The 26,200-nt window shown below is 45.7% G+C and overlaps 1 protein-coding gene across 3 annotated transcripts in view; it reads right to left on the bottom strand.

Annotated features, from left to right (window-relative positions):
- Positions 1-13,120: 13,120 nt before the first annotated feature.
- The window catches only part of TUBD1 (tubulin delta 1), a 239,849-nt gene continuing 226,769 nt past the window's right edge, over positions 13,121-26,200 (bottom strand). The window contains exons 6-7 of one of the 3 annotated variants that reach the window (XM_086954943.1): positions 19,301-19,484; positions 13,121-14,974 (exon numbers count right to left, since the gene is read on the bottom strand). In XM_086954943.1, coding sequence (XP_086811069.1) covers positions 14,872-14,974; positions 19,301-19,484 — 287 coding nt within the window. In that variant the 3' untranslated portion in view covers positions 13,121-14,871. The remainder of the gene's footprint in view (positions 14,975-19,300; positions 19,485-26,200) is intronic. The other 2 variants (XM_086954942.1, XM_086954941.1) reach the window with 2 other exon arrangements.

Raw genomic sequence — 26,200 nt, 5'->3', positions numbered from 1 at the left:
GGAGAAGTTGGTATCACAAGTGAGACAAGGATCTCAAAGTCTGCCTTTACTCCATGGCACATGATTATCTGTCTTATTTTGAACCCAAACTCACAAAAGACATGCAAGGTACAGCATCCAACACCCAACACCCAATGGCCTCTCATCCTCACACTGGACAGTGTCTGTGCCATTCCTTACCCAATGCACCCAGCAGTTATACAGCCCTTGGTTCCCCAGTAATGGTGCTGCCAGTGCTGTTTTTCATACAAATGCACATGAGGGTCATTTCCCCAGTGGCTTCCAAACACTACAGGTCCCAGAATGCACTCTGCAATGAGGCTTTGGCCTTATGACGCATTTCCACGGATTAGGTAAAAGGAGACACACACCAAAGGAATGCAATTTACAGCATCCAACACCCAAAGGCCTCTCATCCACACACTGGAAGGGTCTGTGCCATTTCTTACCCAATGCACACAGCAGTTATAAGGCCCTTGGTTCACCAGTAATAGTGTTGCCAGTGCCGTTTTTCATACAAATGCACGTGTGAGGGTCTTTACAAACACTACAGGTCACAGAATGCACTCTGCTCAGTGCACTTTATGTACTACAATGAGGCTTTGGCCTAACAATGACTGCTGCATTTGCACAGATTAAGTAAAAGGTGACATGGGACACTTGATGGTACAGCTCTGTCATCCCTCACATCATACATTTAGATACATATTGCAGTTAATGCGCTTACCAGCTCTCTGCCGCTCATGCACCTCCTACTGAGCATGGAGGGTCGGCCAGGCTGCCCTCAGGACCCTCCTGTACAGTGGCAAGAGGTGGGCCGGTGCACATTGTGCTGGAAGGACTGGCCTAATATTTCCTCAAACTTCAACCGGGCCCAGCATTTTAGGTCCTCCCAGTGCTTACGGCATTCCATGCCCTGCGGTCATAGACGACCACTGCACTGCAGCGCTACGCCGTGGTGGCCCAGATTCTGGCACGAGCTATAGTGCTCAGCTGTTCTGCTATATGCTGCTCCACATATAACAGAGGGTACTTTTCTAGCACCCCCTCAGCTAATTGGTCCAATTCCCTTTTGCTGTATAGGCATTTTTTTTATATAGCGCACTACTTACCCGGAGGGTCCCAAGGCGCTTCGACCGCTGCGAAACCCTTCCTGGCTTCCCTGAGAGATGGTCCCTTAATGGGTATCTCCAGGGTGAGACCAGGCATCCCCAGCGGTCTGGTGGGGCCGTTAGTGAGGATGAGGCAAGCTAATGCCCAGAGTTGCCGAGTGTGATCGCTGATCAGAGTGGGCACCGAGGCGAGAGAATTATCGAGTCCGCTGACCCTGGTCCAGAAACCTGCCGCGCCGGGAATCGAACCCTGGTCCCGGGCCGTCCTCTGCTCTCGGGTCTGCCGCCTCTACTCAAGTCTCTCAGCCATGTTGGGGGAAGTTTAGGTTTAACGAGCAGCAGGATGGCAGAGAAGGAGTAGTTTCTATCCTGTAACTCCAGTTCTGTAGTAGGGGTATCTCTGTTATAGTCATAATCTAGTGAATAGTCACGGCCATGTGCGTGGATCACAGATCAATCATAAATAATATCTTAAGTTGTCAAAAAATGCAGAACTGCAAAGACACTTAAGAGAGAATTTAAAGACAGATAATGCAGCCTATATCCACAGGCTACACTTTCCAGTACTTCAAATAGAAATTCCACCAAAATAACCACACAAACAGCACAGCTTGCTCAGTTTCCTCACAGAGAAAACTTGCCTCTACCAGCAAAAGCCTCTGGAATGATAGAGAGGAAGGTATGGACAGACAAGCCCCATAGGCTGCCATTATGTGGCTCAAATAGGATACTGTGCCTTTAAGAAAACTTTCCAGAACTCTCTCAGTATCCCAGAATGCACAGCAGGTCCCTTTTACTTTCAGTTCTTTTTGAAGGCATAACACGCCAGACCTGTAGCATTCCTTATATGAATATCTTCCTCCACCAGGGAGGGTGGGCGCTTATGACTATAACAGAGATACCCCTACTACAGAACTGGAGTTACAGGACAGAAACTACTCCTTCTGTAGTAGGGGATCTCTGTGTATAGTCATAATCTAGTGAATAGAATGGCAAGCCCATCCCTACACCAAGCGGCGGTGGAGAAAAAGACTTAACATCACTACTATGCGAACAGATTCCGCAGCGAAGCCTGCCCAACCTGAGCATTTGTCCTGGCATCATTGTCCAGACAGTAATGCTTAGCAAAGGTATGGACCGACTTCCAAGTGGCCGCCTTGCAGATTTCTGCAATTGGAACATTACGTAGCAAAGCAGTCGTGGCAGCTTTGCCCCTGGTGGAATGAGCCTTAGGTTTACCCCCTGTAGGCAGTCAATGCAGCAAGATGAACCTTAATGGAATGAAAATTAAGGCCAGTCTGCGCCAAATGTAGAAGATAAGGAAGGATGACATCCTCCTTACACGTCGTAGGTTCATAGTTCTTGGACTTGCACCAGATGCAGAATCTCTTCCACTTGTAAGCATAAGAAGCCCTAGTGGAAGGTCGCTTAGACTCCTTCAGTATGTCCATACAATCTTCGGGTAGATTCAAATGGCCATATTGCAATATCTCAGGAGCCATGCCGCCAAACTCAAAGACGAGAGGTTCGGGTGGACCATCTGCCCCCCGAACTTCGTGAGAAGGTCCGGCCTGCACGGCAACCGTATGTGAGGAAGGAGAGACCGGTGAAGCAGGTCTGTAAACCACCACTGTCTGGGCCATTCCGGGGCGATCAATATCATCCGCGCCTTGGACCGGGGCAGCTTGATGAGCACCGCCGGAATCAGGGGAATGGGTGGAAAAGCGTACAGAAAGCTGTTCGACCAGTCGATCCATAGGGCATTCCCCAACGTCCCCTGTTGGTAGTACCTGGAGGCGAAGTCTCGGCATTTGCTGTTTTCGGCGGTGACAAACAGATCTACGTCTGGAGTCCCCCACCTCGCGTAGACTTCTCCTAGCACTTCATCGTTTATGACCCATTCGTGGTTTTCCTGAATCAGTCTGCTCAGTGCGTCCTCCTGAACATTCTGCACACATGGCAGATGGGTAGCCGTTATCGTCAGTCCTCGGGCCAGAAGCCAGTGCCAGATAGCCTGCGCCTCCTGCGACAGAGTGCGTGATCTCGAGCCTCCCTGCTTGTTGAAGTAATACATCGAGGTCGTATTGTCAGTCTGTACAAGCAGAGAGTTGGTCTAAAAGGATGGATGAAAGGCCTTCAGTGCCAAGTGAACAGCTCTGAGTTCCAGGAAATTGATGTGGTACGTGGACTCAGACGGAGACCACGTCCCTTGAATCTGTAAGTCTCCGGAGTGCGTTCCCCAGCCGTGGAGGGACGCATCCGTCACGATCGTCTGTTCGGGAATGTCCTTGTGGAAGGGAACCCCTCTGAGGAGATTCTCCGCTGAACACCACCACTTCAGAGACTGAAGAGCATGCAGAAACAGTCGTATGTGTCATCCCAAGAACCAGTACTCTGATCCCACTGATCCTCCAAGCACTCCTGCTGTGGTCTCATGTGCAGCCGTGCGTGGGGCGTGAGGTAGATACAAGAGGCCATCGACCCCAGTAGAGAAGACACTGTTGTAGATGGAGCGGTCATAAGAGACTGAGCCTTCCGAAGGAGTGATACCGTCGCTCCTCCGAAGGAGCCACGCTTGCGGACAGCGTATTGATGGAGGCTCCAAAGTACTGTATGCATTGGACCGGAGTCGGGACAGACTTGGACAAGTTGATGTGCAACACCAGCTTGTTCAATAGAACGCACATCTTCTGGAAGTGTGCTTGAGCTTCCGAGAAGGAGGAGGCCTTGATCAACCAGTCGTCCAGGTACGGGTAGACAAACACCTTGTTCTTCCGCAGGTGTGCCACTACCACTGCCATGCACTTCGAGAACGTCCTGGGCGCAGACTTCAGCCCGAATGGCAGTACTGTGTATTGATAACGATTGGCGCCGACTTGTAATCGCAGGAACTTCCTGTGTTTCTGTGCAATGGGCACATGGAAGTACGCATCCTGTAGGTCTATAGCACAAAGCCAGTCTCCCTGCTGCAGCTGAGGGTAAATCTGCTGCAACGACAGCATGCAAAATCTCTCTCTGCGAATCACCATGTTTGCTTGCCGCAAGTCCAGAATGGGCCTGAACTCGTTCTTGTCCTTCTTGCGGACAAGAAAGAACCGTGAGTACAGACCTCTTCCCCTTTGAGGCCGAGGTACCTCTTCTATCGCCCTTTTCCTTAATAGGATGTCGGCCTCTGCCTGGAGCTCGCGCAGGTGAAACTGCGAGCTCACCGGCGGAATAGCTGGAGGCGGGCTGGTGAACCGAAGACTGTATCCATTGCAAACAATATTCAGCACACACTTGTCCTGAGTATTTTTTCACCACTCTGCCAGAAAAAATTAAACGCTTCCCCCCACCGGAGTGGGTAACGGATGTGGGGGAAGTAAACGCTCAGGGCCTAGACCTGGCCGGGCCTTTGGTCGCTGTTGCGGACTGTTGGCTTCCTCTGCCGTTTCTGGAAGGGCTTCCGGAACTGCTGCTGTTGTTGTTGTTGCTGCTGTCCGGAAGTCTGCCCCTGCCCTCTGCCTGAGTTTCCGAACCGTCTCTGTCAGCACCTGCCAGCTTGAACAACTCCGGGTTCTACCCCCATATGTGATCTGTAATCTATGTGGGGGGTAGGTATGTCAAGTTTTAAAGGTTACATTGAATGTATTTCAGCCTAGTGTTACGTGAGACTTTCTTGGGTTATGCCAGTACCCTCCCCCATTATTTGTCCGGAATGTCATGCCACAGAATAGTTTCCCATCTAGCTTTCAGTGTCACCAGAGGTCCCCTCCATATCTCATTCAATGCCCGGTAGAGTCATCTCACTAAGTGGCGTGCATAACCCATCAAAAGAAGAAGCTGGAGGACTGTGTGTAGTGGTGGTTCCACCTGTCCCTTGGCCCACAGGTCCCTGAACATCCTCATAAAAGCTCCATATGTTAGAAATTGACCCCTAGAGGTAAAGCCTGAGCTTCTGCCAATTCCTCAAAGGGACAAGGACTTCCTGCAGGAAGCAGTCCCTCACTGTGTCAAGTCCCACTTTCGTCCACTCTGAGAGTTGGGGAGTAGTGGAACATGTAACTGGGTCCCCACGGGGGAGGCCCACCAGTGGTAGTGCTGATGTATATAAAGGAGCCTTATGGGTTCGCACACAGCAGCGACACCAGCAATGTAGAGCCACACAAAGCAGCACAACAAGCTGAGAAATGGCTACCTCCGGACTCAGCAAGCATGCCAACAGCAGTCCCCAATATGGGGTCAACCCTACGAGATCCACAAAATGTGTACGAGCGTCATCCAGCCATTTAGCCACTCATTGCACTTGTGCCACCAGATAGTATAGTTCATTTGGCCCACTTCTCCCCAGTCCGATCCTATGCATAACTAAAATAAGAAAGTCCCATCTAATAGAATCAAAGGCCTTCTCAAGGTCTATTGACCTGAGAAAGTCTTCCCAACCGGCTTGTACCTCAGGGTGGTAAAGTATGTAAAAGAGTCTTCGGAGGCTGAGCGATGTACTATGGCGGGGGATGAAACCATTCTGATCTCTATGTATCAGAGTCTGAATGTGGGGGGGCAGTCTGTTCGCTAATATTTTGCTAAAGATAACATATCACCCCCTGTGTTTGTTCCATTGGTGCTAAGAGTGAGTGGAAGAAAGCCACCTGTTCTTGGTTAGGTGCCTAAATGCTCTCCAATGCGGTCTCCCTCCAGAGCAGTATACCCTTCACCAATACTTATCGGCCCTCCTTGTTGATGAGAGACTGCAAACACTCAAAAGGGGTCCGGTCCTTAGCCAGATCAACGTGCCTCTCGAATATCCCGAGAATAATGTGATGTACAATTTGCCCACCACCAGCGGAGCAGTCCCTCCACCTTCCCAGTAAGATGTGATTCCTGGAGCATGGCAATTTGTACACCCTTGCGTAACGGTGTATATTATGCCACTTAGTAGGTGATCCCATTTCTCGGACATTCCAAGTCAGACATTTAAAATCTTGTGCAGTAGTGGCCATGACTTTAGTACGGGCAATGACGGCTACCCAACATGGACACACTGTCTTGAAGCCCTGTCCTCCCCTCCCATTCCCCCAGCAGAGACGATCAAAAAGAATAACAAATCATTCCCCAACGTTTAACTTCCCTTTTCCAGGGCATATCAGCAACAGCTGTCTGTCCAAATACCCCACAACTGTGAAACAACAACATTAGTAAAGTTCCACCAGACTCCAAGAAGGTGTCAGGTGATAGGGGTAGGCAACAGCATTCCAGACCTGTTCCGACTTCTGCTCCCCAACAAAGGTAGTCTAAGAGGAATTGAGATGGCTCCCAACACCATTCCACAGTAGTCTGAGCTCTGTAATAACAGGTGCCCAACCCATCTCTAGTAGAGTCTACATGCCTACAGAAAGGAGACTTAACATATTTATAAGTGGCCAGTCTACTGGTCAAGGCTAGCCCTGCGACCAATGTATCAGTTCTCCAGTAGCCGCTCCTAGTCCATTGGTGCAGTCTCCCTCTGGTTACATCGTATCCAGTCACCTCCCAGTCAGGCACCAACGAGTACCCACAGACTCAAAACCGATAAAGGTCTCAACGGGTTCCCCCCCCCCCCTCCATGCCAGCTATTCTCCAGGTCACATAGCAGAGACCCAGCCCAGGGTGTCTGCTTTCAGTCACACAGTTTGCCTGAAATTATAACCAGCTCCTCAGCTCAATTGATTGAAGAGTCACCATAGGGGCACCTTCGCCATCCACAAGGGCGCTCTCAGGTTCTGAATCTGTGACATGTCCCCTCGAGTGTGATTCACTGCTGAGTTCCAGCCCCGCCTGAGAGGTGATGACCGCAGCCACCTGAATTGCCTCACCCCATTTTAGCTCGGTCTGATCTTTTGTGGGTTTGCATAGTGTGCTTCTGCTCCTAGGGCCATGGGTCTGCCTTCTCCTGGGCTCTTCCAGACCTAGCTTACCGGTGCGTTCCAGATCTGTAGGATTCCAGCCAATCCCATACTTGTCGAGGTTCCTCTTAGAAGTGCGCAGTGCCCTCTAACATGATTTTCAACTTGGCTGGAACATAAGAGAGTATTGTATACCCCCTCTCTCAGTGCCTTCTTCACATCCATATACAATGCCCTTTTGGATTGCACAACTAGACTTTAATCAGGAAATAGAGTGCCCTTTCTGATCCCAACCTCATAAGGCCATTTATTACTGGCATTCTTCAGGAGGATGTAGAGATCCCTAAAGTGGAGGAATTTGGCCACTACTGGACTGCTCAGCCTACTCGAAGCCTGAGGTTTCTCCAGGATTCTGTGAGCTCTCTCTAGAGCAAAGAAGGAAGTCAGTGGTTCGGCGTGACTACGGTTCTTAACCAGTTTTCCAAGTAGGCCACCATGTCGCCTCCCTCTGTTCTCTCTGGGAGCCCCACCACTCTGACATTGCTCCTCCTATTACGGCCCTCTGCCTCTTCAACATGACGCTCCAGGATGTGTACCTTGTCTGTCAGTGTTACAACCCGCCAGGCCAGGTCAAAATGCACAGGCCGTAGTTCTTCGAATCCCAATTCCATCTGGTACCTTGTGCGACAATCCGTTTGGAGTTCGGAGCAATTCCAGCCCCACCGAGACTGTGCCGATTTCTTGTTGCAGTGTGTTTTTGGTATCTGCAATGGCAGAAAGGATTCTGTTGAATTGCAGTTGCATAGGGGGTAACATAGCATCCGAGCCATTGCTCCCTCCGCCCGCCATCATCTACTGGTCGAGGGCACCCACCTGTGTTTTCGTTTGACAAGCTTTTAACTTTCCCATAATCTTCAGAGACCTGGAAAGTGTAGGAGGGAGAGAGTAAGTATAGAGGCAAGGATAGAATATACATATATCTGATTGCAGGCCTAATCTGCATCCAGGCGGGAGTGTTGTCTGTCCTCCACTAGCTCCACACGGCAGCGGGTATTACCCTCGGCGATGTGCAGTAAGGCCCTGTACGTTTGAATGCGTTTACATCAGCACTGAGGTAAGGAAGCACGTTGTGCACTGGCGTCTCTCTCGGCAGGTGTGGGCACCCCGTGTCCTGAAAGTACACCTCACTGAGGCAGTGTGGCACGCGTAACCTCTTCGCCAGCCGGGGCATGCTCAGGGTCTATCCCCTACCCGCCTTCTGTGAGCAGGGCCACCTTTCGTATCCTCCAAGGTCCAGTGCTGTGCATCTATGGCCGCGTTGGGGCCCTTGTATGTAACTAGGCACAGCTTTGGTATTGTTTATATCTCCCAGTGCCTTAGTCTGCTTATAGTGCACCCGGCAATCATGGATTCCCCTGGTGAGTCGTGCAGGGGTCCGCTCTGACCAAACTTGTATCCTCTGTCCGGCGGTATCAGCCCCTCATAGTTCAGAGCAGTTCGCTCCCTCCAAAAATGGACTAGGCATTAACAGTTCGGCCCCTGGGGGAGCAGCAGGGTCAGTAAATTCATGGCATTTACACCAGACCCTTCTATTTGCTGGTGGTATACACAGAGTCAAGCAGTGCTCTGCAGGATGCAAATTCCCTGGCTGGGTGCTGTGTCCCAAACAGGCCATCACAGATCATGGGCATACGCGCCAGTTATGCCAGGCCCCTTTGTTCCACCCGGATATCGGCCCTCGGGAGGCACACAGCTTATTGCAGCTTCGGGGTCAGCAGGGTCCGACGCAGGCAGGAATCGGCTTCACCTTTTGCCTCCAAGGGAGCCCTTCGCTTGTGGAGGTCCACAGGGGCTCAGTTCAGCCGCCAGGAAGGTCAGAAGGCAGCCCTCACTCCAGTACTCTCCTTACAATCTCACACTCCGTGCGGCTGGCTCGTCTCAGCCACGTCTGGCGTTCTGTGATTTCAGCAGGGGCCACTTGCAGGCACTGGTCTCCACATTCTCCACCTCGCCTCCCGCTTCTGGGCATTCACCAAGTCGCCTCCGGCAGTGAGGGCCACGCCCATCCCAGCCAGCCTCTTCTCTCTGAGGCCACAATCACTGCGGCTCATCAGGGTTTTGTCAGCTGCTCCTGGTGGCTCAAACCACCTCACAGGGATAGATTGACCATCTATTTAGAGCAGGGCATCTTTTTGGGGATCACACGGTGCCCCAAGTCACAATTCAGCAGGATAATTGCATGGGGAAGTGAAGGGGGCAATTACAGGTCAGCCATGTTCCGTGGGTAAACCGCACCCCCTTCCTTAGACATTGTCAACACTAATTGCTGACATGTGCACATGACATATTGCATGGTCAATCTTTTCCTTCCGGTCAACAGATGTCCGTAATACAACAGGTTGCTCAGGCGAAAAAAGTACCAACCAGTTGATCAAGGACTTGCATACGCTGTTCTCTGTTCTGTGCAATGGGCCGGTTGCCCAGATTCAGACATAGCTGAGGGTCCAGAGGTATGTCTAAGCCATGACTCAAAGCTATCTTGTGCAAGACACAACTGTCTACTATGATCTCGCACACAACTTCAAGGGAGTTCAGCAGCATCCCCCCGTAAGGTCAAGACATCAGAATCGTGACTTCAGGAGACCAAAAGTGCGCTCTATGATGGCTCGGGTATGTATGAGTGCCCTACTGTACCTACGCTGAGGTACAGTGGCTGCACGTCTGTATGGTGTGAGGAATTGAGGGAAGAGGGCATATCCAGCATCTTCTGAAGAGGAAAATTAGGGAATCTGTTTATATGTCCCTCTTGCATCGGTACAGTACATGATATATACTATTGTACATGCAGTGTTGAGGCCGTGTATGTGGCATGATTATTTTTGTTGTAAAATGGTTGTTTATGTGACACAGCATTTCAACATTACATTTATACATCTCACACTTGTGTTGGGCTTCGTACTCATCCAGTAGCCATATGTTGTTAAAATTCTCCCACTGCCATCCACCGGGCAAGAGGTGACCTGTGGAATACAAAGCAGTCATGGGTACGGCCTTGAAATATTGCATGCATATCAATGAATCTACCACTGGCATCACAGACACCCAGCACATTGATGGAATGTCATTGGTGTCTGTTGCATAAGATGAGAGATGTGTGAATTGCAGTGAGGAGGTGGGAGAGCCGGGTACATTCAATTGCACCCAGCACATGTAGGAAGCAGGAAATGAGGTAGAAATCCCTAGTTACCCTTTGCCTCTTGTCCAGTGTATTGGGCATTTGTATGTGGACGTGGGCTCTCCTACTGATGTAGCTCAGTACCTGATGCCAGCATCGGGACTGGATTGCCTGAGAGATACCCACAAGGACACTGGAGACCCTTTGAAATGACCCTGTGGCAACAAAATGGAGAGCTGCAAGGATCTTGACATAGGCTGGGGTAACGTGGGAGTGACAGGTCACAGAGTCAAGTTCCTGCTCCCACTCACAAACGATCTCCAAGATGACATTTGGGGGCAAACAGAATCTGGTCCTTACATCGTGGCTGTACATCTCAAATAGGTTTATCCTTTGTCTGAAAATCCTCTCTACACTCCTCCTCCTCAAATCTTCCTATCGCATGGCATGAGGCAGAGCAACAAACACATTCAGCGACATGTTGCAAGGTCAGAAAGAGTGTGTATGTGGTAGCTCTGCTATTATGTTTGCTGCAGGGCTGGGATTGGCAGTTGGGCTGCAGTGTTTCAGCTGGAGCGGGGGGTGGTAAGTACTTACACAGGTGTTTAGGATTGAAGGCAATGTCCATCCGGCCTGAGGTGGAGATTCAGCCCCCAACTACGGAGAATCCGGCCTGGGTACGGAGAGTCCCTCAGAGTGTGGAGAGTCTGCCCCGACAGTGGACGTAAAGCTACTACTCGTTAAAGATCTCTGTGAATACCAAAAGACGTAAAGCTGGACAGATTGCCTTTGTTAATCAGGCCCTATATTTGTAAGATGTTATTCTCCACTTCTGCTGGGATACCTGCAGTGCATTGCCTTTCCGCATGATTTTTTGTACGTGTTGGGCACCAGTTGGTGCTCTTATTTCTTATGCCTGTCTAATACCAAAGAAAAATATTTTTACAAAATTAAATAAATCTCCAGGTTGATGCCCAAGGCAGATACATGAACTTTGTTTCTATTATAACAGTAAAAGTGGTACAATTTTAACTACTGAAGTGCTTGGGTAAACTGTTCATTCACATTTAAAAACATCACACTAGAAACTTTGTTTTGTTCTGCTTTCAAGGTGAGAAAAAATGACTGTATAAAAATGGAGAATTAGTATTCCTCCGCCGTGTTTATTAATTCGACCCTAATGGTGTTGTACATTACTCGTCACAAAGTAGGATGGAAAAATAAAAACAGTGCAAACTTATGCTCCACCTGCAGCCGCACACATACATGGCATGAACTGCATGCAGAATGTGTGTTTTGAAATTAAGAATAATCTGCTCTTAATTCTATTTCACAGGTCATGTCATTTGTTAAAGGTGTCTAGGAGAGGTATTCAAGGAACATGCATAGTTAACACTCTATATTACTATGATTTGTTGTGTGAGGAGAAACTGTTTCTAGCTAGTCAGTTTTATGAGCGATCCGAAATGAAATCTTGTCGTGCATGGTGGCACTTTGCCCATTATAGCATGAACAGTCTGTGGACTAAGTGCTTTCCCCGCGGGATTCGCTTGTTGTGCAGAGCCAGGAACAAATGTCACTGTGGCCGTAGACTGTAAAACAAACTGAAGTCACCTACACATGGTCACTAATTGATTACTGTGTTGGTATATGGTATATGCACAAAAAACACAGGCCACGTAGCCCCTTCATTACTCAAGGGACCCATTCAAACATTCTGAGCTATATGGGGTAGTCTTCTATCAAACAATGCTTGATGTTCTTGGTATCTTAGTGGGACTTCTAAGTTGAGCTAAAGCTCTGTAGGAATGACAATTACTCTACTGCTACAGTATCAATCTCCAGAAATGAGTAAATATTCCAAAAGGGCATGCAACATGTGCATTTAAAAAAGAAAGTTATCTACCCCCTGTGTTAGGGAAAATCTTAGCCAACAGGTGATGCTTCACAAGTCAAACATAAGGAGATGATGGACGGAGTGCTGAAACTTTTCAAACACTCACCCCCAGTCACTGATCTGGGTTTAATCCATCATCATTATTTAGCTCACTCCGCCATCCCAGTTCAGACATGGCCATATGCATTTCAGTCTGACCCTGTGCCTCATGGGAACAGTACAGCCCGAACTGCCAAGCCATGTCTTCCCTGGACCGGAAACAAGCATCCTGGGACCGGTTTCTGGCAAATCAGCCGTCATCAGCCAGGCTAGCTTGAATCCAGTGGAAAGTGAGCAAGGGACCCACGACTGGGCATACCCTGCCAACTTAGGGTGAACAAAGCAAACACAAGGAGATGATGGACGGATGCTTCACCAGTGCCTTAAAATGTAGTCCTATCTGAATAGGTTAGTGCATCATTATAAAACATATTCAAAACTAAAATCACAATGGGGAATAACCTTGTATACATCGAGTGCTTGACAACCTAAAGCACAAAATGAGCATTTATTGGAATTGAAATAGGAAACTAATATTACAACAGAAGTCTCTGCTATTATTATTAGCTGGTAAAATCTCAAGTGTGTCATCCAAGATTACTAAAGGATCATACCCCTTGTTGGGCGCGAACGATATTTTGGCTTTCTTTCCATAGCTAGGAAACGGGGTTTCTAGACACTTGAACTAGGGATTTAGTCAGTATGCCAACCCGAGAGAGAAACCCCAGTGGGCTGCAGCCACCCCGCAACTCACTAAGTATTATTTAAGTGAGGCACAGTCTAGGTAACAATCAGTCTGTGAGATTTCTCAGGGAAAGTTATTGGACCCAAGCCCTCTTTCATCATTAATAGACACAATCAAGTACACTATGAAACCATGAATATCTTTTCAAGATTAAAATCAAAATCCTTTCATACTGCACACAACAATAATTGTAACTTTTATTTAAAAAAAATTGTGGCAATGATATTTGTCAGGAGGCATAATAATAGAAAATATTGTAACATTATGATGTAGTGTAAAGCTTCTTTACATCAATATCCATAATCCCACCTAGCTCTCGGCTAACCAAGCTAAATATGGCACGAAAAGAGGCCTAATTTGAGTTTCATGGAGGGTTTACACCCATATACTTTCCTGAAAAACTGAACCAATGTTCAGCAAAGAAACAGCCACTGCTGTCCTTGTCTATAAGCTGGCAGATATGCAGAGTAAAGGCTGGATGTGCCTTTCCTGTAGCCTTTTGCAAGAAAAGGTGGATATGTCTACTTATCACACTTAGTCTTGAATCCTTGGTACGGAAATTCTACTCCATCTAATAATGCTCTGCTCAAGGTTATATAATCTGTCTGAACGTTGTAGAAATGTTTCAAGAATAATAATTATATTAAAGCCCTTCTAACCTTTCACTTATTTTCATTCAATGAAGCTTTGCTCACTGTTTAAAGACAATAAGTTAGGAGTCGAGATATCAATTTCTTTGAAGCCTTGTTCCATATTTTAAAACAATCACTGGGAAAGAAAATTCAAACTATACAGAGCAAATTTATTCAAGCAGACTCAGTCATCACGTTGCAATAAACAGCATTAATAAATGTGTAAATATACTTGAAACGTATACATGAATAAACACAAATATATCATTTGAAAGAGGGACACCTAAAAGAGAGAATATATTGATGGCACTATTACAAAATGATGTGTAAAAGTGAAAATAAGACCTTCCAACTCACACAGTATCACTGCGTGTCACACGATACTGGCTCTCTGCGCAGGGTCACCTGGTGAGGAGCAAATATCATACATTGTGTACACAATTAACTGGAAGCACCCAGCAGAAAGCAGGTTTCCAGCTAATTATCTGGAGGCTTTGTACAGCAATTGTCCATTCCAGGGTGCGAAATCTCAACAGGACATCAGTGGAATCCTCAAAAGCTTTGCTTTGGTGAATTAAAGTACCTCAGGTTATGATCGACAGTAAGCCTAAGACCCTCCAACGCCATCCGCATCCCACCACACACAGTGAACACTTTTCAGAAGTTTGCAGGTCTGAAAAATTAAAAATGCATACTTTGTCGAACTTTTTACAAGAAACACATTTTGTAGGGACGCAGCATGCCCTCATAAGGATGGGGACTTGATTCTAAAGATTAGAATATCTTGTAAGTGTAGAGTGTAGATCAAATATAAAATTCAAACAGAAATAAAGGTGATGATCATTAGTTAACTGTAATCTGCTGTGTGGGATATCACAGAAATCCCCCATTTGTGACTCGTGCTGAATTTGGTCTGAAATTCAAGATTTCTCAAAACACTGTATCTTAGTCTTCAGGAACCATGGGCAATCACATGCACTGCTAAAAGACTGTAACAGAAACACTTTTAGATCCAAACTATGCCGGCGCGCAATAAGTGATATCAAAAACATAAGTAAGAATAATACTTAATTTTTTTAATCGTTTTAAAAATAGTTCACAATAAGAGAAATGCTTCTATGAATTCACATTGATGAAATAAGTACAGTTAAATATGGTGCGTAGAGTTTTGCTTTACTTCTTGATAACGTGTCAATTGCTCCTCCTTGTAACTGCGTGAACTTGCTTCAAAGGTATGCCTGTTACTTAACATTGTGTAAGTGCAACACATATCCGTTTTTACCACCTCCTATGTATTTAGATGAATCATAGCATAGAACCGATGCTGGTATTACAGTGCACTTGCTGCTGTTGAGGCAAGTTTTGCTTCCTTGGAAGATCGTATTCCCTCACAGAGGTCAAGGAGGAATGTCAGAGGCTGGCGTAGCTGGCAATCACCTGTTCCAGAGCGGTGAAGCTGTCCAGGAAGGCTTCCTCGTCATTGCCGAACTTTGTATAATGGTGAACATAGGCTCTGAAAAGAGGGAAAAAATGATCATGAAAGAAAATGTGACGGTAGTAGAACGGTTACCAGAGTTTGCAAATAGAAGGAACACTGTGAAAACGATAACACTGTAGTAACTTATATGGTCTCTTGTAATGCTATTTAATGATATGGTATATAATTCTACTCATAGATTGGGTTCTAGCTCTGGCCTCATGGATGTCAAGTTCTTTGTTCTAGTTCTGCTCTTGTAATGGATTCTAGTGCCTCCTGTGAGATAAGCTTTAGCGTTGCACAATTGGAATGTATAGATGTTAGTAGATGACATTTTTCCTCCAATTCTAAGAACAGTCCTTTTGAGCTTATGCACAAAGCCAATCTGCAATATTTGCCCTGGAAATGAGACTTTTTAGTGGATATGGCATCAGTCTGAAGGGCAGGTGATATTCATGATCTTTCAATGGAAGAACCATAAACGGCTTTGTTCTGCAATTAAGTTTCCTCAACAACTAATCTTTTTTTCTTCATAGGGTTATCTCGAATTTTCATCTAATACAACTGTTTCCTTACAAGCTTTCTTTATGGACCCTGTTCCTCCAGCTGAAAGATTTCTTAATACTATTGAAGCACAAGGGAACACTGGTCCATTCGCTCATGATGCTTCTAGTGTTTATTCAAATAGCAGATGCTGTATTAGGCACAACTGTCTAGGCCCCTACGCTTGCATTGCTGAGAGGGAAATGTGAACCCAATCAACCAGAGAAGTGAGAAAATGAACAGATTTAAATATTTGTTTGATTTTTTTCCATTTCTCCTTAACAGAGTTACCAGACATTCATACATGGGAAGCATGCTCCCTGGGAGTGGATTTACGGCTTATTTTGCCCAATTAACACACCGACCTGCAATTAAGGTATACTCCGCCAGGGTGTCCCGAAGTGGTGTGAGGTCAGTCGCAATGTCTTGTATATATAGGAGTAAGTCATTCGCGTATAGGGATACTGCATGTGTCTTACCCGCAAGCGGGATGCCTCACTCAAGACCCTCCCCTTGCCACTCAAAAACCCATACCCACCATAAAATGTCCTTGTCACCCAAAAACCTTTACCCACCCTAAACCCTAAAAACTGCCTTGCCTGAACATATACACATCATATATTGGTCACATGTGACCGAAACGGGTTGTGTGAATAAACAGCTTCCTGCAACACTGTGATTACTTTTTGCTGTTCCTGAGAGTACGCCTACCCAACTTTATAAATGAATCTCCAGCCGGTATCCTCTGATGGCAAGCCCACTACCTCCCATGGGTCCCACAGGTCCAGAAGGGGCAAAAAAGAATGATATATATATATAGCACTTACCTGCGAAATACTTATATTTTTGTTGTAAAGGCATGCATGGTAATGGCATATTTGTGGTAGAAAAATGGATGGTAAAGGCATATGCTTTGTAATGTGGATGTGTAGTAAAAGTAATGCGTGGTTCTGGCCGCGTTGTAAAGGTAATTTAGCCTATGGAACGCATGGCGGGAAATAATGGGAAAGCAGTGGATTACCCATTCTACTCCTACCCTCACAAGACATACTACCGCTTAGATAATTTTCTTATTGGGCCTAATCTATTACCATTCCAGCACACCATCACCGTAGGTCACATAGCAATGTCAGATCATACCCCTACACTGACCGATCCCCCTTACCTGCTTCCAGACAGCTTCTGGAAACGACTTCTTGCTCTATGACCCAGTTGTCCAGGTAATCATTAGGAAGGCTATAGAAGATACCATTTCAGAAAAGGATACCCAGACATACAATTCTTGACACTTTGGGACACCCTTAAGTTGTTCCTCTGAGGCCTCCAGCTATAAGAGGAGGTTAGCACTACAGAACTACAGGCCCAGCTGAATGCATTGGAGGTGGAGCATAAAAGCACAGTTTCCACCAAATATTGGCGCCAGAATTATAGCACTATGCTCCCAGGTGAGGACCAACTTAAGGGTGTCTAACAATGTTGAGAATTGTATGCTTTCAGTTGGGAGGCTAATAGTAGAGCGTACTCCAATTAGTTTAAATCTGATATTTAAACAAGGTGGAGTACGCACTTCTGTGTATTAGGCAAAAGTTCTGTCCTTTCTGTAACAAAACGGGGAGACTATTAGACTCCCAACTGAAAGCAATAGTAAACACAGAAGGGTGCAGCAGGTGGTACCTCCCACAGGGGAACTAGAATCCAATGACAAGGCAATCACAGACACTATCCAGGAGTTCTATAAATTCTCATACACCAAGAACTGTTGAGTAGTTCCCATAACCCTATATAGGATCGGCACATTTAGACAACAAACTGTGGGATTGGTGTCCAAACTGATTCCAGACACCCCCACTGGGTATGTTTGCCTGTATACCAGCTAGCTCACAGTGCCACAAGAAACCCATTGCTGGCTTGAAAAGCCTGACTATTGGAGCATATTTTAAACACTTAATCAGCCAATTCTGCTATTGTAGTGTCGATTCTAGTTCAACCCGCAATATTTTTAGAAACGACTCTCTGTGTTAGATGTGGTTACAGAAGAGACATTTATTTGAGCTAAATCGTTGATGTACTTTACAAAACAGCTTCCTAGCTGCATGTCTGTAGGATTAAAAAAATCTTTGATCGTTAAAGCACCTGGGATGGGAGTAAAAAAGTGACTCCAACTTGGCAGTCTATTGCAGCAGCACTTTCCAGCTTGTAAAGGCAGAGTTTACAGTGTTCAGAATGATAGGTATGTTTCTATTTGTGTTTAATCTCCATAATATCGAAGGGGCCAAACCTAAGTCTGACATGGTTTCTCTTGCTGTAACTGGGAAAGGCTTCATTGTTCCTCATGTATCACAGTCCAGCGGCACTTATATGATCCCTTCAAATTCTGCTCAAGAGAAGAAATCTGACATTGCCCATAGGACTAATTATAGTTCTCTTCAGTTAATTTGGGTACTTCCCATTGGATTAGTCATCACAGGTTGGATCTTTATGCTGCCCTAAGGGACAGTTGTAATCTTTTTAAGGAGGTAGGTGCTGGTGCTACTCATGGGATGGGTTTGAGTGTTGTTGAACAAGTTACTTATCTTTAGTAACACCTTATCTGGTAGAGACTATTTAGTCGCTGATTCCTTACCTTAGAATATCCCCAGGTGTCAGACTCGATCTGGAAGATTTTCAAACAGTACCCCTACGCACTGGTTGGTGGCGTCATTCAGCTCTGCAATGGTGTTCTCGCTCTGGAAATGACGTGCGCGGTGCCTAAATAGGCGCCACATCGGTGAACTTACGTCCGCTACTTTCGCAACTTTCCTTGTCAGGAGAGCGGAGCCACGATGAGAACTGACTACTGGTTTGGAAAAAACTAAGGTCCTGGAAATGGTGTCCCTTACACCTTAACCAGTTTGTAGAGTGGGGAGAATGGGTGGTTTGGTAAGGAACCTGGAGCTAGATAGAGTCTTTACCAGATAAGGTGTTAACGAAGGTAAGTAACTTGTTCATCTGATAAAGCATTCTAGCCGCAGATTCCTTACCTTAGAATAAATAGTGGCTTAACAAATGCCCCAGCGGTGCAGGGGGCCCCCCGAACTCCGGGGCCCCCTCTGGCACCGACAGGCCCATGGCCAGAGATCTTCGGACACGATCCAGAGCAATAAAGAAAGTGTGTGTATGAACATTACAAACAACAATTAAAAGAACCAACCAACACATTCCTTTTACCAGCAACATTCATAGTGCAAGTATGGATGCAGCAAGAGGTCTTAGAACACTTGCAAGCTTAACTGATCCTGTTTGTAAGCTTTCCTCATGTTTATAGATAAGTGACTGAAGGAATAAGGGAATTGTGAGGCCTAAAACTCTATTTCATTCCGATTCAGTAATCAAGTTACTTCTTTAGCACACTTGACTCGCTAAAGGTAGTGGCAGCAAGCAGAGAAGGCTTGCTTGCCCCAGAGTGTGGTTGTGGGACAGCGACTCAGATACAACATAGCACAGTATTGTCAAATCTGTCTCTTCTAAATACCAGGGGCATAGTTTAGATTGCAATATGAAATAAAATCCTCAAAATACTTAAAGTCCACACCACGTTCATGCATTGCTCCATCTACACCCACCTTACATTCAACTGCCCCCGCACTGTTGGCATCAATGCAGCTTTCTGAAGCACCACAGACCGTACTTTTTGTCCAATGGGAAATGTTTGCGAGTACCCATTGTGTACAGCATCACTAAAAACCATTGGCAAAGCCAGTAAGACCCAAAGGGTAGACCTATTGGCTTTTCTAGCACTTGTTCTATTAATGTTCATGAAGGAGTAATCTTTTAACTTACTTTGAAGCAAACATCTTCCAAGCTTTTCCCACAATGGTGTCCAAAGGCTTCAACAAGAACTGGCTGTTACTAACCAATGTAGCTGATCTCTCATATTTGTTGAAAGCTCGTGGGGTTTTCCAAACGCTAAAGGCATCATCAGGTGTTAACCAAGCAGTGTACAACGCCGGATCTTTAAATCCTTCTGTGTTTGGAAAACAAATACAAACATTAAATACAAAGGCTTTATAAAATTAGAAATACAATGGTAGTCAGCAACTAAATTGATTTCTGGTGTTCGTGCTAAATTGGGTATTTCCAATTGTGCTCAGCTCCTGCCATATTTTTGTGCCCCACTTACAGTTTCTGACAATAACAGAAGAATAACTGGCACAAGTGGTTTTTACTCCCATTCATTCTGCACCAAATTCTGATGATTCTTGTATGTGCTTTTAGCTGGTGGTAAAATGTATTGCAAAATTTTAAAAAGTCTGCACTGTTTGCTCTCACATCTCACTGGATAAAATTTAAAAAAATAGCCACACATGCAGCTTTGTGCCTGTTTTTACCACTATGATTATTCTAAATGCGACCATGGGAGGAATATGTCTGAGTGGTCGCTGGTTAACCTAGACAGCACAGTAAAAAGCATTTATCTTAGCCTTTTAAGCAGGCTACTTCTTCCTGTAGTTGCCAAAGTGATCATTTGGACTGTAGTCCTTTTGTTTACATCAAAGATATTTATAGATAGTTAATACTCGAAGCTCTAAACGTTTTCAGCATGTATAAACTACAAAGAATGCTGACTGGACCAGAAAAATCCAAGACGTACAGATTTGGCACAATATTTGGCACACCTAAGTATCACCACAATACCTACTCAAAGAGATCACCAGAGTGCTACTCAAAGAGATTACCATAGTGCTACTCAAAGAGATGATCCAAAACTCTAATAGGACTACACTAGAGGCGGAGCCAAGATGGCGCAGGTTGCTCCCTGCGCCTCCCTGTCGACCCTCCAAGATATCTTATCCTCCAGTTCCCAAGATGCCACGTGGGAGAATCCATGAGCTGGGGAGGCCCACCAGCAATAAAGTAAGACTCGAGGTGTAGTGGGATTGTGGGGGAGGCTGCAGCTGCGCAATGGCTCGATTGAAAAGAGGCAGCAGCACAGTGGACATGGCATAGCCCAGGAGAGGCGTGCCCGCCAGAGGAGACCAGACTCCCCGAGTAGTTCTTTTATTTAAGTAAGATGGCAGGCAGAGTCATTCCCCTCCCAAACTCCTCACCACCTCCAGATCACGTGCAGGGACTATTTGGAGGGGCAGGCTCGACATGGTGCCCTCTGAAGCCACGGCACCCGCCGTAAAGAAAGAAGAGAGGCTGGGTGGGTCTGGTTGGCCGAAGCCTGCATGTGGGCCAAAGTGCCCCAGGCCTGCTACGTTCCAGCATCTTGGACTGTAGCGTCCTTCCTACTGGTGAGGACCTCAAATGAGGCGCCCCACTCTCTGCACCAGGGCAGAATCCTGAGGGGTCCCCAAGGTTTGGTCTGGTGCAGCTGGAAGGGAGAAGACCACTGAGATATGTGGATTGGGGGCTTCCATGATGCAGTGACCAGAGGGCCCTATAATTAGGACCAATAAATGGGCCTGAATAAAGTTTGGCCCTGGGGGAACCTAGGGGCAGTGAAACTGTAAGGAGGGCCAGTGATGTGCATCATATTCCACGCTGTTAAACATAACTAGTTGTGCATTTTGCTGTGGACCCAGGAGCAGGGCTGGTCTGGACCCTCCCCCAAGGAAGCCTCCACTTGGAGTTGACGGGGGGGGGGGGGGCAGACTCAAACAATTTTTCCATGTGCACCTCTATGCCCTCTGTCAATTATAAGAAGAATGGTAACCTTATGGAACTCTGCTCTAAAGCGGCTGCAAAGGTGAGGGAGACCTCCATCAGTCCAGGCACGACTTCCCTCTACAGAAGTGGCCCTGCCAGACCCACTGCCCCCAGAGCTGGATGACCCATCACACGTTTCCTCATGGAGGGTTTATATCATAATTTGAAAGAAGACATAGCTTGCTGAAGGGTGAGGGGACCAAGAAGCTATACGAGTTGAAATATGACCTAATGGACCGGGACACTAGAATCTCCTGCCTTGAAGACTTGGGGAACACCGTGCATGGGAGATAGAATTGCTTCAACAGAAGGTGCTAAAGTTAAAGAACGAAAACATTAAGCTGGAAAGGTATGCAGAAGACTTGGAGAACTGCCCCCGAAAGCATCAGGATCCATAGGATCCCCAGAGATGTGGAGAACAAGGACTTAGAAGAACTAGTCCTGAGATTCTGCGAAATCCTACCGAGCCTGAAAGAAGACAATATCTTGGACAGAAAACACCAAGTGGGTCCTGAAGCCTCCCGCTTGGCAGTTCCCTCCAACCTCTGAGAAGTGTGTACTACTTTAGACAGAAGCAGGAGAAGAAGCCAGATCTATCAGGAACTCGCAACCATGACACTGCAGAAAAGGTATGCATTTCACTTAAACAAGTTACTTACCTTTGCCAACACTTTCTGGTGGATGCTGTACCTACCTGCAGATTCCTCACCTTTTGAAAATCACAAGTTTCAGTCTTGATGCAGGAACTTTTCGATAGCTCTCCCATGATGGTAGGGGGAGCGGGCTCTACCTCAGTATCGCACGCAGACCCTTGTGACTTCACTGGGCCATAAAGCGCCCTGTCAGCGTCCTAACAGCAGTTTCCATCCATATTTTTTGCGCATCTTTGAGGCGATACAGCATCTTGCTCTGACATGTGCAGTTTTCAATAATCTATAGAGAACATAGGACTATTGCTATATACAGCCATGCATCGTGGAGGAGGGTGGATAAGTGAGGAATCTGCAGCGAGATATAGTAACTACCAGAAAAAGCATTACTGAAGTAACTAAGCAGTCCCATAACTGGAGGTGGGTGTATGGCTGGTTACACCAAAAAGTATCGCACACCTGAACGAGTGAAGGGACCATCACTTTTTTTGCACATACCTGCTACTAGCACCCCTCTCAAGCGATAAGTCCATGTGTGTTGTTTGGACATCTTGAGAGGAGCCTGAATTCCACAACCTGGCATGTCTTCTTTGGGAGACTGAAGTCCACGTAGCTCTAGCCACTGAATACATCATGTCTTGGCCAGATTGTATGATCTACTTTGTAGCTGCCTAGCCATCAAGTATGAGCTCCTTGAAGTGGTCCTGTTGAAGTAGTCCTGAAGCTCATTCAATAGATTAGGAGTGACCTGAAGATCAGAGTCTTATGAGGTATATACATTATCATCCCATAAGGCAAGTTGCAGTGATACATTTGAGGGCCTTACTTCCAGCTGAAAACACCTTTTTGTTCTATCTTTTTAGATTTCATTACAAGACCGGAGGCTATAATTATGCATTAATCTTTTAATACCACTCCAACGCAGTACTTTAAAGAACATACTACATCATAAAACATTGACAATACAGAATAGAACATTCCTCCACACATAAATAGTCCATTCACGGAATCATCTTCCTCTTTTAAATGCTGCTCCTCAATCAGATAAGTAGCACAGCTATGACATGTATTCATAAAAATATATGGCCATTCCTGTAGTTGGTTAGCATGCATAATGCCTAAATAAGGGTTGGATTTCTATGCCTAAATAAGGACAAAATCGGGAAACCTATATACAGTATCTAAATAGACACAAAACAAAGGTCTGCCTCACCCTAAACCTAGATCCTGAGCTGATCACCTTTTTACTTAAGACGGGCAAAGAGCCCAGGAAATAGCTAGAGAGTTCCTTGAAGCAATGTCAGGACTGGATGAAGAGGCGTGCATTAAGGGTCTTCCATTGGACCTCAACCTTTCAAGAGGTTGGAGCCAAAGAGCTTTGGTACTACTGGGCAATGCTAACGGTTGCCTTAACGCAGAAAGGTGTAAGGCGGTTTTAATGAAAATAAACCCTAAGCTTGGGTATTTAGCTGGGAAGGAATCTAGCGAGACCCCAAAGGGACATTTATTTGGGGAAGACATGGTCAAAAGCCTTGGTATATACTTTGCCAACTTCATAGCCCTGGACATGGCTCAAAACAACATGGGCAGAGTGTTCAGTGGAGGTGTTTTTGCCAAGACAGGTAGAAGGGGACTTTCTGCCGGCCTAAGTTACCAGAGGTCCTAATTCAGTAACTAGAACCAGAGAGGCTACAGCACAGGATATCAAGCCGGTGCGGGTGCTTCCTTCTACCCAAAGAGAAGCCGCTATCAGCAAGATGGAGGAAGTAAGCGTTGCGGCCGGGGGTCTTCTGGCTACCAGGGTGAGTACAGTGACTTCTTTTTCTCCCATGGGAAGAGTAGGTGGTTTTCAAAATTTGTATGAGAGACAACAATGCATGACCCATGTGTTTTATAAAGGATTCAGGGTTTCAAAATAGATTTTACAGAAATCCCCTTCAGTATGTTCCTCCAAGAGAATTGATTTTGAACTCGGAAAAACAGAGTGTGGTAGACGAAGAGATAAAGTCTATGTTGATGAAAGGGGCTAGTATAAAGGTGAGCAAAGAAAGAGTACACTTCCTCGTAGAGAAAAAAGAAAAGGGGTGGAGACTTGCTATAAACTAGTGGGACTTTAACAGATTTCTAGATTATAGACATATCAAGATAGAAGGTATCCATCTCTTGAGAAACATGCTATTGAAGAATGATTGGTTGGTAAAGTTGGATCTGAAAGATGCTTACTTTATCATTCCTATGGCAAAGAACAGCCAGCTGTACATTTCGGCTCATCTGGCAGGATCGAATTTACCAAATTAGCTCCCTTTCGATTTGGTCTATCCTCAACGCTATGGTGCTTCACCAAGGTGATGAGGGCAGTGGTAGCCTTCCCGAGAGAGAGTGGTGTTCGAATAATCATTTATTTAGACGTCATTTTAGTAATGTCCCAATGTCAGAATCAAATCCTGAAGGATTTGAATACGGTCAAGAATTTACTGGAAAGTCTATGTTTTATTGTGAAGAAGGAGAAGTCTGTTTTAAACCCATCATGTACTCTGGAATGTTTGGGTTTCATGATAGACACGGTCAACGTGGTTTTGCTATTACCAATAAAGAAGGTGATCAAGATAAGGAAGGAGATTCGCTATGCACTCAAAAGAGAGTTTTTGACACAAAGGGACCTACCAAGGCTAGTCTGTCTCTTATCCTCTTCAAGTCAGGCAGTTTTTTCTGGTCCGTTACACTATCGCACATTGCACGAGAGTGTAAGCGAGAGCCCTTCGGGCAGGCTTATGGTATACAGACAAGATAAACTTAGACCAGAAGTCAACGATTGAATTAGGGTGGTGGTTAGAGAATTTAGTTGCCTGGAATGAGCGGGCTGTCCTTGGTTGTACTCCGGACTTACTTTTGGAGTCAGATCCGAGTCTAACTGGCTGGGGCTCACGTTTGGGTGTATAGGAGACTGATGAATTGTGGACTGTAGTCAAACACGGAGAGAGAGCAACACATAAATTGTTTGGAGTTGTTAGCAGGTCTCCATGTCTCTATGGTCTCATGAGTTCCAGACATTATTTGCAAGCATAGCAGTATTGTTAAAGATTGACAATGTTTCTGCAGTGGCTGGTATAAATTGATTAGGAGGCGCATGGTCCCAAGGATGGTCCGAATTGGCAAAAGAGCTTTGGTTGTTTTGTTTAGAACACAAAATTAGTTTGCAGGCAGAATATTTGCATGTGAAGGAAAATGTTACTCCTGATTAGAGCTCAAGATTTTTGAGGGATTACAGAAATTGGAAGTTGAATCAGGATTGCTTCAAGAAGCTAGATCAGTTATGGGGTCTTTTGGAAGTAGACCTTTTTGTGAGCAGGTTGACATTTCAACAACAAAAAAATTAGTTGTATGCTGGATTCAGGAGCTCTATCCGTGGATGCTTTCCTACTGAGTTGGAAGGGCACGAGCACATATGCATTTCCCCCCTCACAATGACTCAGAGGCTCCTGTAGAAAGTGAGGAGAGAGCAATATGTTCGGTTACTGGTAAAACTATTCTGGGTGTCAAAGGTATTGTTTCCAATGCTTCTGGAACTCACACGCAAAATCCCATTTTATCTTCTTACAATGGAGCATTTTATCTTCCTACAATGGAGGGTCTTTTGAGAGACCTAGATGGAGAGAAACTTCCTTTAATTCAGACAGGGGCTTTAAACCTTTTTGTCTGGAAAGTATCAGGAGATCTTCAGGCATGTCAGGACTTTTGAGAAAGGCTTAGGAGTGACTCAAAAAGTCTTGGGCAACAGGTACTCGTAGTAGATATAAAGGAATTTGGAAATTATTGGTAGGTTAGTGCATAGAAAATAATTTGGATCTTGTAGAGACACCTGTAGTGGAGGCAGTTACCTTTCTGGTGGAACAATTTGATAAGGGCTTCAGTTATAGAACAATACATTGCTACAGATCAACAGTCTTTGCTGGACACAGTCAAGTTAATGGTTGGAGTGTAGAAAAAAACATTTTAGTTTGTAGGGTTCTTAAAAGCGCCAGATTGCGGAGACCTCCAACACCAAGAAATGAGGTCTTGTGTGATGTCAATTTGGTCTTATCCTTGTTAAATTCATGGCTAATCAATAGAATGTTGTAATTGAAAAGACTATGAAGTTAGCATCCTTGTTGTGACACATTTCTTGTCGTAGAGTTCATATCTTGGTGTAGGAGGTCTCCGCAATCTGTCAAACCATTGGAGGTAAGTACAAGGGTCTATGACCCCTTTACAGTAACCTTTGATATTACAAAAAGAACTAATAAAATGTCAGAGACTATTTATTATCCGAAATTTGATGCTTGGAAGAAGCTGTGTGTAGTATATTGTAAGAGAGAATATGATCCTAAAATGCAGGAGT

This window comes from Lissotriton vulgaris, chromosome 2_1 (genome assembly GCF_964263255.1).
Source record: "Lissotriton vulgaris chromosome 2_1, aLisVul1.2, whole genome shotgun sequence".
Classification (NCBI taxonomy): Eukaryota; Metazoa; Chordata; class Amphibia; order Caudata; family Salamandridae; genus Lissotriton; species Lissotriton vulgaris.
This window is presented reverse-complemented; position numbering and strand designations above follow the sequence as displayed.